General features: G+C 39.8%; 1 protein-coding gene and 1 pseudogene across 12 annotated transcripts in view; one reads left to right on the top strand and one right to left on the bottom strand.

Moving 5' to 3' along the window:
• PUM1 (pumilio RNA-binding family member 1) overlaps positions 1-10,440 on the bottom strand; it is a 127,230-nt gene extending 116,790 nt beyond the window's left edge. For 7 of the 12 annotated variants that reach the window (XM_008580498.1, XM_008580505.1, XM_008580499.1 and 4 more), the window contains exons 1-2: positions 10,332-10,404; positions 5,591-5,964 (exon numbers count right to left, since the gene is read on the bottom strand). In XM_008580498.1, coding sequence (XP_008578720.1) covers positions 5,591-5,953 — 363 coding nt within the window. In that variant the 5' untranslated portion in view covers positions 5,954-5,964; positions 10,332-10,404. Of the gene's footprint in view, positions 1-5,590; positions 5,965-10,331 lie in introns of those variants that run through there. The other 5 variants (XM_008580500.1, XM_008580501.1, XM_008580502.1 and 2 more) reach the window with 2 other exon arrangements.
• The window catches only part of LOC103596794, a 10,873-nt pseudogene continuing 5,452 nt past the window's right edge, over positions 10,170-15,590 (top strand).

The following is a 15,590-nucleotide window of genomic DNA, read 5'->3' as shown; positions in this document are numbered from 1 at the left end:
AAAAAAAAAAAAAAAAAAAAAAAAAAAGAACATAAAGTTAAGCCTTGTGAACTCTGCATATAATGAAAAATACTCTAAGTACAGGAGTTAAGAGAAAACAAAATATGCAAGATGGATTATTCAGCTTTAGTACATGTTAACTAAATGCTACTGGCCCAAATGCTGAGGTCCCTAAGCAATCTACCTAGAAAGACAACAGATTTATGGTCCAACAGAGTCCATCACCAGGGACAACCGAAAGGGATCTCCAGGAAATGATGAGAATCCCCAGTTTAGGGATTACCTGGGCTCCCTCCCAGTTTAATATAGTAGTTCCTATTAATTACAAAGTGTAAAGATTAACTCACAGCACTAGAGAGTAAGAATAGTAGACATGTCAGGAGTGGGTGTTTGGGATACCACTGTAAGAAGGCAACACCAAGTGAAAGAAAAAGAGAATAAAAGTAGAGTCATCCACTCAATTTTGCCTGGCTACCTAGAATTATCCCACAGGCTGTCAATCTACGGTGGATACAGATACATCCTAGCACGAAAAAACTGAAACCAAGTGTATAAACTCTGTGGAATTGTCTTCCAAATTTCCTTTCCCCCAGAGCAGAGCTTTTATCTCTGTCCCTTATAATCCAGTACAGAGGCCACAGTTCAACCAATCCACCTTAAGATTTTTCCCTATTTCATCACTCACTTTATCCCACAGCAGTTTATAGGGAAAACAGATTTCACAATAAGAGAACACAACAATCATAAGTCAGACTTGACCTTTAGCTTTGCATGATGAAACTTTCAATGCCATTCAGAAAAAAAAAAATTCTTAAATTATAAAATTTATTGTTAAAATAAGTAGGTAACATTTTTAAATACACAACTCATTTATGTAAGAAGATGTGTTTTCTAGTATTTTCTAGTATTTTGATATACACCCATTGCCTTAATTGTTTACTATGGGTATAATTTTACAGGCGGAAAAAAAAAAAAAAATCAAGAGACTTCTTTCTCTCACTCCCCTCCAAAGACCCCAAAGTTTTGCCCAAAAATGGGGGCTTTGATGTTTCTAACTATACCAAATACAATAATTTTATGTATTAAACCAAATGATACTTAGTATGTTTATATTCTTCTAGTAGAAAAGGAAAAAATACAGAAAAGACCACAAAGAGTTTGCACGTTACAACTTTTTAAAATAAACATACAAACAAATCTGAACACCCTTCTTCACCCCAAAATATTATTTTATGGTTTCTACTTTCACCTAATTTAAAATATCTCAGCTTGCAAGATTATTAAAGTGCTGCATGTTACCTCCACACATATTCTCCAGCTCTTAAGTGTTTTAAACGTTTATTTTAAGGGCCTTATAGTTAATTACCTGTCAAGTTTCATACTTAGAAAATAAGACTTAAATATGTAAAAAAAAAAAAAAAATCATATATATATTTGCACAGCCTAAAGGGTTCACTACTAAAAGAGGGGAACTCAGCCACTAAGAGGATTTGCGACATCAAGCAAGAAAAACCTAACTTCAAAAGGTTAAAAAAAAATGTAATAAAAGTGATTGCTCATAAATGGGAGTAATTATGAGAGAAATAGACATAAAGTACCTTGCACAATAACTACTCCCTTCCCCCTCCAATACTGCTGGCTGAAATCACAGTCTGTGATATTCTTTACTTCACCAACTCACTGGTGAAAGCATTCTGCCAATTCGATCTAAAACTGTTTCATTTTGCCAAAAGGCCATTTTAAAAAAAGGCTGAGGAAATAGGCCCACCAGACAGGAATAATAGCCCAGGGGTATGGTAGAATGTGCTGGCAACAGAATCACTTTATATCGATAAAATATACAGAGATAAGTTTCCCCACGTTACCACTTAGAACACCCATGCAATAAAAACTGAAAAAAAAAAAAAAGAACTTTAGCATTATTGCTCTTGTTGGGGAAAAAGGACTCTGAATTATAGAAGAAAAGTCAAAATTATTTACATTCATCTCCTTACTATCAAATTTATAATCTCTAAATTTCAAGCAAAATTATGGCAAAATAATTCTTTGACCATGGAATGTGCTACTTTGTTGCAATAGTTTTGTTTTGTCTGGTTTGTCTTGCCTAAGGAGACAGAAGTACATATAAAGGATGGGCACTGGAATCAAAAAGACTGATTTCAAAACCAGGTTTTACCTAGTAACTAAGCTTCATTCAGTTTTTTACCTCTCAAAAAAGCATACTACCTCCTTCAAAGGTCTGTTCTAAGGATTAAATGCAGCAAATACACAGTCCAGTGCCTACAATGTAAGTGCTCAATAAATGTTTCTGGCTGGCCGGTTAGCTCAGCTGGTTAGAGTGCAGCCTTATAAACACCAAGGTCACAGGTTGAGATCACCATACCGGCTAGCCGCAATCAATCAATCAATCAAAATAAATGTTTCTATTATAATCAGTGATTCTCAACCTCCTTTCCACTCCGACCTTCCTGACAGATCAGACAACTTCTACTTACCCCTCCTATCAATAACAGTAGCTGATAAGGGCAGTTATTTTCCACCTAAGATATGCCCCTCCACTCTTCCAATTACACCACACTCACCACCACTATGTCCAGGTGGCCTCTACATATTGCCATGTGTTTCCCAGCAGCACAGCTGAGATATAAAACCCACTCCTTTCCCTGAGTGTAAAACTGAAGAACTTCTGGTCTTCCCTCATTCAATCAACACAAAAATTTCACAATACCTCCTGGGAAAGGGGCATGAAAAACATAAGTCTCTGCCCTAGAATAGCTCAGTCCAGGAGGTGAGATCAACACCAAAACCAGTGAATTACAATACACTATAATAACTGTGGGAGAAGTAGTCTGTGTATAGCCCACAACTGCAACATGCCAACTACCCTGAGTTCCCTAATGTTGTTCATTATATCATATGTCTGGCCCAAAAGAACTGTGTTGTGTTGATGAATGCCAGTTCCAAGTTGGGTCACTGGTTTAGGTCCCCTGGGTAGGGAACAGGTTTTGCCATTTAATATTAACTCAAGTGTGCTAACTGACCTGGATAAAACTGCTCAGTAAGTCAGATGTGATTCCTTATGATAGGCTTCAGCATAAGACAGAGGCCAGAGTAAGCCTTCAATAAACACTTGATGACTTGCACAGCACAACGAGATCTTAGATCTTAGTGCTCTGCCAAGAACTGACCTAGAATTTGATTTGCTCAACTAGCAAAGATAGGCTCGGCACTTGATTCTCCTTTCTGCTTTCACCCATCGGGCTATCATTAGGAAAGCCAACAAAGATTTTATGCACCTGTACTACAGATTTTAAAAAATCAACATTTAGGGCCGACCCGTGGCTCACTCGGGAGAGTGCAGTGCTGATAACACCAAGGCCACAGGTTCGGATCCTATATGGGGATGGCCGGTTCGCTCACTGGCTGAGCATGGTGCTGACAACACCAAGCCAAGGGTTAAGATCCCCTTACCGGTCATCTTTAAAAAAAAAAAAAAAATCAACATTTATGACCTGTAAACAATATTTAGCCAAATAAGGCAGAGAATACAGGGTTTCCACTTTTACCCCTCACAGAGATGCTACCCAAATCAAATACCTCCTACCTTGATTTCTCTCTACATATACAGCTGCCTACAGTATACCACCTGGATAGTCTGCCTTCCCCACAAACTCAACACGTGTACTACCAAATTTAATCAATCACCTTGTCCCCAAACCAGACCCCCTCTGTACTCCATTTCTTTTATTACTTTATTTTCCCAGGGAGAAACGATTTCTAATTCAATCACCAAATCCTGTGCATGTCTGAGTTCCAACCCCCTTTTCCACTGCTCATATCAGGTATGTTACAGTAGTTGTCCAATTACCACTAACTCTTACCCACTCCAATCCCTTATTGCCAACTCCATCTTCCCAAATCACCACTGGTTAAGGCCATTCCATACTTACACACTCAAAAACCCTGCTGCCTACTGAATTAAACCTTAGCCTGACATTCAACGCCCTTATCTTTGCAACCATGTCCTTTTCCCCCCATTTTATTTAAAAGCCAAAGGGTTAGGAACTCATGCATCCAATAAATTTCTTCTGAAGCTCTAGTATATGTTAAATTCTAGGGACTGGGCCGGCCCGGTGGCGCACTGGATAAGTGCGCCGCTTGGGAAGCGCGGTGGCGCTCCCGCCCGAGGGTTCGGATCCCACATACAGACCGGTTCCCGCTCACTGGCTGAGCGAGGCGCGGGAGCAACGCCGAGGGTTGCGATCCCGTTGCCGGTCCCCGGTCCGGTACGGGGGCAACACTGAGGGTTGCGATCCGTTGCCAGACACGAAAAAAAAAAAAAAAAAAAAAAAAAAAAAAAAAAAATTCTAGGGACTGGAATATGAAATAAATAAAATTTGATTCCCATCTCTAAGACTCCAAGCAAACAGGATGCAAATACAGTGCCTTAAGTAATAGGTATATAATAAAAAGTTTCCTAAGTGCACAGGAAAAAGCTCCTTTATATTTCTTATATAATATTTCATATATTCCCTTATATTTCTTGGCATCCCTCACCTACACATTCATATGAGGCAGCACTGACACTGAAGATTCTGCCAATAAAGCAGAGACCTATGATCAATGGGCTAGATAAATTTCTGTTAAATAAGAGGATAAATTCTATTTGTTTCTACCACGGTAAAAAATGATGGTACACAGCCCTTTTTTAGAGGGGTCAGGGGAAACATAACTGAGAATTCAGACTTGCAAGTGTGCTTATGCCTAATTGTTTCTGAAGCAGAATAGAAGCACTAGAGGCCTAGTGAAAGATGTCAGCTTTTGTTTTTTGTTTGCTTGTTTGTTAATCAGTATTCAGATTGGCATATGAACCTCTGCAAATTCAACCTATACCCAACTTTAAAGAACAGTCTGATCAGAACAGTCTAATCTTTTCGTCACTCTCAGGAAGTCAGGAAACTCAGATAAGGCTAAACTCTCTTCTCAGTAAAATATACTATGATTCCAGCTATGGTTTTGGATCAATAAGATAAAACATGTTAAAATTAACCAAAACCAAACAAGTTCTTAGAACAAGACACAGACAGTTAAAATATAAAAATCAAAACCACTCCTCTCTGACACAAAACATTAAATAGTTAAGTCCCATTTCAAATAAATTTCACTTGAGCAGCTGATTTGTTATCAAGTTCCCACTACTTTCAACTATAACAACTTCAAAAACAAGTTACCTAACACAAAAGATTCTAAGATATGTATTTGTCCTATAAACAGACAAAAGAAACAGTTCTTTAAAGTATATGTAAATGGGAAAAAAGTATTTTCTTAAAAAAGTATTCATAGAAATACACTGCACATTAAAACAATCTTGTCTTTTTTTAATGAATTGGTAATTTACTGTTTAGCACCAGAATGATAAATGATCCAGTAACAAATATCACAAAAATCATCCTTTAAAACAAGTGACTGTTTAGTTTAGACCAAACTAAATTAGGAATTTAAGCTTTTAAAGACATTCACTGAAAGCAGATGTCCTAAGTGGACAGTGATTATAAAGAGTTTCAAAGCTGAAATAGTGAACTTTTTTTACCTGATGTTCTGCATGAATGTTATCCCCAGTAGGCCATCGATGTTTGCTATTATTATAGCCGCCTCCACCACTTCCGCCTCCCCCAAGCTGCTCACCATGCTGCCTCTGAAAGAAGTAGTCCACCATAGCGTCGTCCTGGGAACGGCCTGCAACTCCTATGGATCCTGGGACAGGGCTGGAGTGTGTTCCAGCTGCAAGAGCCTGATTTGCAGCTGGTTGTGGCTGCGCTTGCGACCCTGTTCCAGATGTCAAAACAACAGGCATGTTGGGATTAGCTGGTTCTTGAGGATGATGTTTCAGGTGGGGGCTGAAAGAGTCCTGCCAAAGCACTGTTTTTCTCTTCAAGACACATGCAACGCTCATTCCACCAACACCTAAGGAAAAACATGTTACAAATACTTAATATTTGCATTTTTTAAGGCATAACTTGACTTATACCAAGATAAAAATATGAACCACGTCTTTTGCAATACAATCATGTTTGATCGTTTCTACCAAGCAGCTAAATGTTTTATAATATATACACAATTTCCTAAAGTGAGCCCTCCATTTTTAAGTTGCCTAGTCTGTGTGTATGGAAATAAATGTTGCTGATGGCAGGCATTCTGACAAGGTATTGAGATCAGTACTCAATACTACAACTATATAAGGGAAGCTTATGTTACCAAAAGGTTACCAAATCAGACTTCAATTAATGGCTTCTCCACTCATCTGCACCTTAAACTAACTGTGACAGTTTTTAAATGAACAAGAGCTTTTGAAAATGTCACAACTTTACAGCTGCAGCAGACATATGCCAGTAACCAGACAAAAACCCAATCCCATATATGATTAGCAATGGCTCAGATTGCTTGAAAAGACTCTTTAAAATGTCCAATATATTTATAGGATACTCCTTGAAGAAACAATAAAACCATCTGACCAAGGACAGCAAAAAAAAGTTCTTAGCCTAAACCCTCCCCTCAGCTGCTGTTGATGGGGAAAAAAAATCTTAAATTTTACCAATAATTTACAATTATAATTATAATCACATTATTCTTCCATTACTGCTTCCACTTCTACAAACAGGATGAGATCAAACCACATTCGAACACTTTACTAGTGTAGAAAGAAAGCCTCACTATAAAAAACCAGAGGCCTCAGAGTAATAGTGTAACAAATATATCACAGACATTACCTTATCACAAAAACACTGAAAGGTAAGGATTATTACCCCTATTTTACAAATGAAAACACTAAGAAAAGTTATGTGATATTTCCAAGGCCAGTCAGCTACTGAGTATCAGAGAAGGGACTCAAACATCAATCTGTTTTGCACCCAAGATGAGTTCTTTCTACCAACCCCTTGCTACTTCCCAGTAAACAGTATCTCTCATTTGTATCTTCTACTCTTGTCTAGAAGACGAAAGAATCCTGAAATATTACTATGAAACATTACTATTTCAGTTCCTTAAAATCAAAAACTATGTTTGTACATAAGGTAGAACACTTGTCAGCCTGTTGGTAAAAAAAAAAAAAAAAAAAAAAAAAAAAAAGCTACAAAGTAAAAAATCAGTTTCCAATTAGGACACACCTGTCCACAGCCACTAGCATCTAATTTCAAGGCTATCAACCTAACAGTCCACTGTTACAAATCCTCCTCTCCCAAGCCCAACTGCAACATTTAAAAAGCAGACTTATGACAATCTATTGTCTCTCTTTATTAAACAGTTAAACCTCCTGATAAAGTAGCAATCGTTCTTCACAACTAATTCATGTTTTGAAGCCAGAATAAGAAGACACAACGGAATTTCTAATTTGTTCAAACCCTAATTTGGAAATACCTATTCTAGGTTAATAATTCTAATATATTAGAATTTTACCAGAGTACTGGAGTAGTCTAGCTTTCTAGATTTCAGTATCTGTTTTCATGAATAAAATCCTGTCCATGCTCAAGTACCAAAACCAACGGCTGGCCGCTTAGTTCAGTTGGTACAGCACAGCCTTATAAACACCAAGGTCACAGGTTTGGATCCCCATACCTGCCAGCCGCCAAAAACAAGTTATCAAAACCAGAAAGTCATAGCTGTGTTTCACCTTCAGTCTTTGCAAAGCACAAACCAGCCTAATGCCTTTCTGCTTGATTTCCAAAAGAACTCATTACCCTCCTATTACCAATACTGCACAGTCCCATTTTCTTCTACAACAAAATCTGAATCTAACAATCTTTGTTCTAGAGTAGGATATGAATCCCAAAACCCAAGTTTTGTCATTAAACTAACAACCTCTCAGCCTATTTCCACATCTAGAAAATGAGAGAAATCCTTCCTCTATGCCTCACAACGTTTCCTGTTTTTTAAAAAATCAAAATAAAATAACAGATATAAAAGTTTCTGGTAAATTTAAAGTCATCACACTGAAGACCACCAGTTAATAAGGCTAGGGAGCTCCAATCCCTAAAAGAATTCCTAAAGTAGCAAATGCAATCTTTTCTGAAATGAAATAAAAGACCTGTCAAAATAGCTATCTAACAACGAATTTCCATATGAAAAAGTTTACCACTGAGACACACTGAACACAACTTCATTCTAAAAAAAGGAATGGGTGGAGGGGAGATTCCTATAAAAATGTTCAAACAAAACAATTGGCTTTTGTAAAACTATCTGTATGCCCAGAGACTTCCTGCTTTACCTAATGAGGCAAGGCAGTTTCTCAGACAAGAAAAAACCTGGCAGAAGGGACAGTTTAAAAGTAAGCAAATACCTAAGCAATTAACATCTGTCTTCAGAAGTTTTGTAATATGTTGGCAACTACAACACAAAAATTAAGAACTCAGTCACCTAAATATCAGAAAACATTTATCTTTTTTTTTAAAGATGACCGGTAAGGGGATCTTAACCCTTGACTTGGTGTCGTCAGCACCACGCTCAGCCAGTGAGCGAACCGGCCATCCCTATGTGGGATCCGAACCCGGGGCCTTGGTGTTATCAGCACCGCACTCTACCGAGTGAGCCACGGGCCGGCCCAAATATCAGAAAACATTTAAATTGCTGATACCTTCTAGGGAACTCTCAAAGCTCATTACAAAGTTAAGTGTGGCATTTGAAATGTGGTTTTTTACAAATGACATTATAAAAGTAAGTATTTGCATTTTAAGCAACGAACATTAAGTGCTGATTCTAGCTACTTTTCCACAGCTTTCAAACCGTTTAGGTTAAGGTGTTTTGTTGTAGTTGTTGTTTATTTGTTTTAATTCAAACAAAGGAACACAGTTTAATCTATCTCCATAGCTCACCTTTTACTAAAATGCTTAGTGGTTTAAAAGGTGTTTATTTTTACCACACTGAACAAACATTCTGTGGTCATAAATTTATATTAAAGCAGTTCATCTCAAACCCAAACTAAACAAATTCAAATTTCAAAACGCTGTGGCCTTGGACAAAATGAACTCAACTGTGGCTACGGCAAAACAGTAACTCAAAATCCAGAATCTCATGAGTATTTCCCAAAAATTAAGATAAAGAATCTACAGCCCCCAAGAATGTTTTACTAAGTTAAAATTAGCAATGGGTCAAAATGTTTATTTTGCTTACTAAAACTGCATCGGAAGCCACATATCTTGGGGGAGACTTGTCTTGGTGAGTTTTTAAGTGTTTTCATAAAACAAACAAAATGCTTAAACCTACAAACCTATTGTTTCAGAAGTAACTAACTTTAAAACAGAACCTAAAAAAGCCTCATAAAATCTTATTCTGAATAATCCCAGTAATAGGAAGTAAGCAAAACTAAGTGTTTTCTTAACTGAACAATGGAGGGTAACGATCCTTCAAGTTATGGGAGGGATAAAACCTTCCCTAGTAATGTGATGTGTGGTTTGGGGGGGGGGGTTGTTGTTGGGCGAGGTGGGCTACAGGGCAGGGGTAAAAAAGTTGCAGGAGCGTCTTCTCCACTTGACATGGGAGTGGTACTGACAAGTAAAACAAATGATCTATGTTTACCAAGCACGTTTTTGAGGACTAAAACTATCTAATACTGTATATCTAGATGTTTTTCCTACTATCAAGAAGTGAACCCCTCTTCGAGTTGAGGGAGACACACACCAACAGACCGAGGCTCAAAGAGGAAGAACCCACCCAAAACACAAGCTCTCACGGAAACAAAAGGCCACAAGCACCCAGGAGCCTAAAAAGCGATCTGAAACTTCCTGGTCGCCACTTCTCCACATTTAAGGCTCCCAAAGTTCCCCCACGGTGGGTCTCGCCTGTGGAAAAGGGCTCCAGTTGCTTCTACGGCGATTGATTGTTTCTCCTCCTTCGGCGCTACCACGGCAGCTCAAGAAGTCGAAGAGATCAAGGGTGGCACAGAATTACACACTTCATGGCCACACAGAAGGTTCAGGGCTTCGCAAACCCATCAAAAAAAGCAACCCGAATGGCAACATCAATCTTCGGGGGTTCCCAACAGGGCCGAGCAGAAATGTGGAGAAACGTCTATGCCCCGGGCCCGGGCCTAAACCCCCCGCATTTTCCTCGCTGCGACCCCGCTCCCCACCCCCTCCCTCCTTTGATAACAATAGGGGCCTTGCTGCTGACTCCAAAACATGTACGAGGAACAGCGAGTGAGAAGCCTCCGCCAGGGCCCCGGCGGCTTTTCCAAAGCCCTTCTCACCCCCCCAGCGGCTCTCCAACACCAATACGAAGGTACAATCTGCTCGCTGGGGGTCCGGGGCAGCGTTTGGGGCCGGCGGGGTGCGGATACTCACGGGCGGAGCGGTAGGATGAAGATGGATTTGAGCCCCCCGATCTTCTCTCTCCGGCGCTCTCGCTCCCCCTTACCTTTCACTCCGACAACATGGCGGCCCACTGGGGACTGGGCTGGCGCTGTGCATCATGGGATAGACTCTGGCCCCGGCTCCGGTGGTGGCAGCGGCATGTGCGGAGAAGGCTGGCGGCTCTGGAACAGGTTGCCTGGTTGCCATGACAACCCAGGGCCTGCGTGAACTCGGGAAACTCGCAGGCAACACAACCGCTGCGCGCGGCAGGGGCCGCCCGCTGGGCGAGCGCGCGCCGCCGAGGGCAGGAGGCGCGGGCCCGCGGGCCCTCACCTGAGCGCGCACGGTGCGCGCGGCGCCCGGCTCCGCGCCGCACAGAGCTGGGCACGCGGGTGGGACCAGCGACGCTCACTGGAGGCCTGGGCGGGGCCCCGCTGGTGCCCAGGTGATAGCAGCCTGCAGCGTTCGCTCTGGCCTTAGAGCTGCTGGGTTCAAACCCCTTGACTGCAGCTTTCTAGCTCTGTGGCTTTAATTCAATCTACCTGCCTCTGTTTCCCCATCTGTAAAATGAAGAGGAAAATGCTAATAACTACTTAATGGAATGGCCGTGAGGATGAAGTGGAGTAATACATGCAAAGTGCTTAGTACAGTACCTGGGATTTGTAAGCAGGACCACGACATAATTTGCGAAGGTCCAGGACGAAATGAAAATGTGTAGCCCCTTGCTCATAAATTATTACGAATTTCACGATGGAGATGGCAGAAAAGTAGACCAAGAACATGAAGCCAACGCTGCTTGTAAGCAATCAGTGTTAATGTTAGCTGTTGTCATTCTGTCCAGTTTCAGAAATGAATGGAAAAGAGACCATTTGAGGAAAGTGACTTTTCAGATCACTAGTATTTAATAAGGTATAATTATACTATATCAAACTAAACTCAAGATGAATTGAAAATGTAGGAAAGCCACAATACTGTAAAAAAAGAAGAATATATTTGGGGGTAGGGGACGCTCTGTAACTGGAGGAGGAAAAATGTTTATAATCATGTATCAATACATCGTAAAGAAAAAGAAGGAACGAAATCTAAACATCTGTACAAGAGGAGATGTCATCAACGAAATAAAACAAGTGAGAAAATAGCTTTAAAATATTTGCAATGTACATGGTGGGTAAATGGTTAGTTGTCATGATAAATATGGAGATTCTATAATCAGTTTTTAAAAACCCAAAAATAGATAAAGAAATAACAAAATCACAAATGACCAACAAACATATATAACTAGCCCGGTGCTGAGGAACGAAGTGAGAATGGATATGGGGTTTCATTTGGGGGTGTTGAAAAAGTTTTAAAATTAGATTGTGATGATGATTGCAAAACTCTAAATATGCTAAAAACCACTGAACCATAAACTTTAAGTGAGTAATTTTTATGGTATGTGAAATATACCTCAAAGCTGTAAAAGATGAGAAAAATAACTAATAAAAGAAAAGCAGCTTTGAAATATAATATTTTCATAAGTTAAACACTAAAACAATTGTTAACATCATGTTTTGGCAAGTGTGTGAGAAAATCAGCACTCATTGCTTAAATTGTTTGAGCATATTTTAGTTTTATTTTTTTAAAAGAATGTTACTTTTGTCATTTTTGTTTTAAAAAATGAGTTTGCCAAATCAATAGCTGCCAAAACAATAAAATAAAATAAATATAAGTGAGATTTTAATTTCTGAACAAGACTTGGAAGTTAAAGACTCTGAACTCTCTAGGGCCGGCCCATGGCTCACTTGGGAGAATGTGGTGCTGATGACACCAAGGCCACAGGTTCGGATCCCATATAGGGATGGCCGGGTTAGCTCACTTGGGAGAGCGTGGTGCTGACAACACCAAGTCAAGGGTTAAGATCCCCTTACCAGTCATCTTTTAAAAAAATAATAATAATTTTTTTTTAAGGCTCTGAACTCTGCTACTTCCTGGTTGAGTGACCTTGAGCAAGTCTCTGACTCTCAGCTCTCTCGTCTGTGAAATAAAGATATCAATACTCTTCTCACAGGGTAGTTATGATGGTTAAATGAACTAAAATACAGAAAATGTCTAATACAGAATTAGTCTCAATAAATGTAACTATTTTATTGTAGTTGTGGTCTTGTAGTCACTTCTGAATCCCAAGAGACCAACTTAGGGCAGGTCGTACAGTAATTGCTCATTAAATGTTTGTTACATGAGTGAATTCAGCAGCTATTTACAGTGTCAACACTCGAATTTAACAACCCTATAAGTAATATGTTGTATTTAGAGATCCAGCTGTAGAACCAGACCAGAAATTACTTACTTAACCTCTCTGAGCCTCCATTTTCTCCCCTGCAACACGGAGTTATTACAACAGAACTAAATGAAATAAAGCAGATGAAGTGTTTAGCCTCATGGGGCCAGGACACTGCAAAGTGCTAGGTAGCCATAATAGGAAAACATGCAGTAGGAAACATAGCAGGCATGAGAAAGTTACAAACTTTTCAGAATCTTACCAGGCTCTGTGTTCCATGATTTCATTCTAAGATTCATGACTAATTCCTTAGTTTTAACTTCAGCTTGTATTCCTCAGGCATACAGATTCTAATGTCAGTTTAGCCACAACCATGTGGAACCAGCCTTCAGGCCCCTCCCCAGACAAATAATGCAATTCCTACAGAATATTTGTCACCCATCCTTGCTCTTTCTTAAGGAATCGCTTTCAAAGGACCCGAAGCCACTTCCCAGCCTCAAATATAACCCTATCAGAGCATTGCCTCCAGCAAACTCATGAGACTGTTCTGTTATCAAATGCTTACCTGTGTGCCATGCCCTGTGCTGAGACTTATATATTCATTATTTCATTTTAAACTCCCAAAATATCTCTATGACATCGACAACATTATTATTCCCGATTAAAGATGAGAAAACAGAGGCTTAGAGAAGTTAAGGAACTGGATTAGCACTTTCTTTTTTTTTTTAAAAAAGATGACCGGTAAGGGGATCTTAACCCTTGACTTGGTGTTGTCAGCACCACGCTCAGCCAGTGAGTGAACCGGCCATCCCTATATGGGATCCGAACCCGGGGCCTTGGTGTTATCAGCACCACACTCTCCCGAGTGAGCCACGGGCCGGCCCTGGATTAGCATTTTCAAACTTGTTGTCTAACTAAGCCTATTTGCTGAGAGTTATCTGGGCAAAATAATGCCAAAATCATGCCTAAAACTTGGAAATTTTCACAATTCATCTAGTTAAATGCATATGTAATGAGTAATATCACCAATTTGGGAGGTTTTATGAAACCTAAAATTCTTTTTTTTTTTTTTCCTTTTGGTCTTTTTTACTGGCCGGTAACGGGATCGCAACCCTCGGTGTCACGCCTGTACCGGGGACCGGCAACGGGATCGCAACCCTCAGTGTTGCGCCCACACCATGCTCAGCCAGTGAGCGGGAACCGGTCTCCACATGGGATCCGAACCCTCGGCGGGAGCGCCGCCGCACTCCCAAGCGGAGCACTCTCCAGTGCGCCACCGGGCCGGCCCTGAAACCTAAAATTCTAATCAAGCTGACTTGGGGAGAGGATTAGGATGGATTTAAGAAGGACATTTAATCTAATCAAGACAAACTTAATCCATTCCATTGTCACCTAATCAGAGAAGGACCTACAGAGATCTCAAAACAGAAACTTTAAGTGAAGACCATTCAAAAAAGCCTTGGTTCAGGAATTTCAAATGTTACCTCTTCCTTCCTAAGGTAGAGGTTCCCAAAGTATGGTCTGAAGATTATTGTTGAGTTGGCCAACCTGGCCATGCCAACAGCTGAGAACAAGTTCCAGAATGGAAAAATGCTTTCATTCTCTCTTACAACCAACTGTTATTCGCTAGTAAAGTCACTATAGTGTGGCATTTGTAAACTGAATGTAAAGTCATTAGTTTGGATCCTCCAATTTTCTGGAAGGATATTTTGTTATCAGTGTTAGTTTGAACTGCTTTTTCAACTGTGTTACATTGTATTTTTGTATATTTGTAGAATCTCCCTTGGGTCGCACTTCATTGTTTTGGTGCTTGGGTAATTGCTACACTGTTTGCATTTCCATTGTCATTTTGTTTCTTAGCGGATCATGGTTATTAGAGTGCTTTTCCTATAGGAAGATAGGAGTGAGGGAGTGTTTGGGCTTCCAGTATTGGTGACTAGGTAATTCTGACCAACCCTCCCACTGAAGAAAACTAATAAAACTGAAAAAAATATAAAAATCTCTGCTTATTATTAATAGGAAGCTAACATCTTAGTGAAGCATTATTGAGCCAGGATCTAGGAAAGGAAAGAAATTGTAGTATGTGAGCCCCACAGTTAGNACATTGTATTTTTGTATATTTGTAGAATCTCCCTTGGGTCGCACTTCATTGTTTTGGTGCTTGGGTAATTGCTACACTGTTTGCATTTCCATTGTCATTTTGTTTCTTAGCGGATCATGGTTATTAGAGTGCTTTTCCTATAGGAAGATAGGAGTGAGGGAGTGTTTGGGCTTCCAGTATTGGTGACTAGGTAATTCTGACCAACCCTCCCACTGAAGAAAACTAATAAAACTGAAAAAAATATAAAAATCTCTGCTTATTATTAATAGGAAGCTAACATTTTAGTGAAGCATTATTGAGCCAGGATCTAGGAAAGGAAAGAAATTGTAGTATGTGAGCCCCACAGTTAGAACTGCTTTTCCAGGTGAGGCATTTCCTAAGAAATAGCTAAAAGGATGAATGAATGGTGTTTTTAACAGCCTTGAATAGTCAGGAGAACAGAGACTGGAGTCCAGAACCTGCTAAGAGAGACAACGCCTAGTGAACAACTTTCACTTTGGGTTGGGATACCAAAGGATTGCACCCTAAAAGTAAGGGTGAGTAGAGTAGATGAACAGGCATCACAACTAAGCTTCAGGCAATCTCAATCCCTGAAATTTCATTAAGGTTATCTCAGAGTGCCAGTGCCTTTAGGTACCTGACAGAAAATAATCCTCTCTGGATAAAGATATTATCATATTAGGCCTCAAATTATTTCTATGAACAATTATGCAAATACAACATTTGGTCCACAAAAACAATCACACATACTAGAAGACACAATAACATGAACAAGACCCAGCAGAAACAATAGACATTTGAAAAGGACCCCAAGAACCACAGATATTGGAGTCATTGGATTGTTCATTATGTTCAGGAAATAAATAGGCGATGGATAATTTTGGCAGAAAAG

Source organism: Galeopterus variegatus, unplaced genomic scaffold (genome assembly GCF_000696425.1).
Source record: "Galeopterus variegatus unplaced genomic scaffold, G_variegatus-3.0.2 Scaffold2114, whole genome shotgun sequence".
Taxonomy (NCBI): Eukaryota; Metazoa; Chordata; class Mammalia; order Dermoptera; family Cynocephalidae; genus Galeopterus; species Galeopterus variegatus.
Note: the sequence above shows the minus strand (reverse complement) of the source record. Positions and strands in the feature narration are given on the sequence as shown.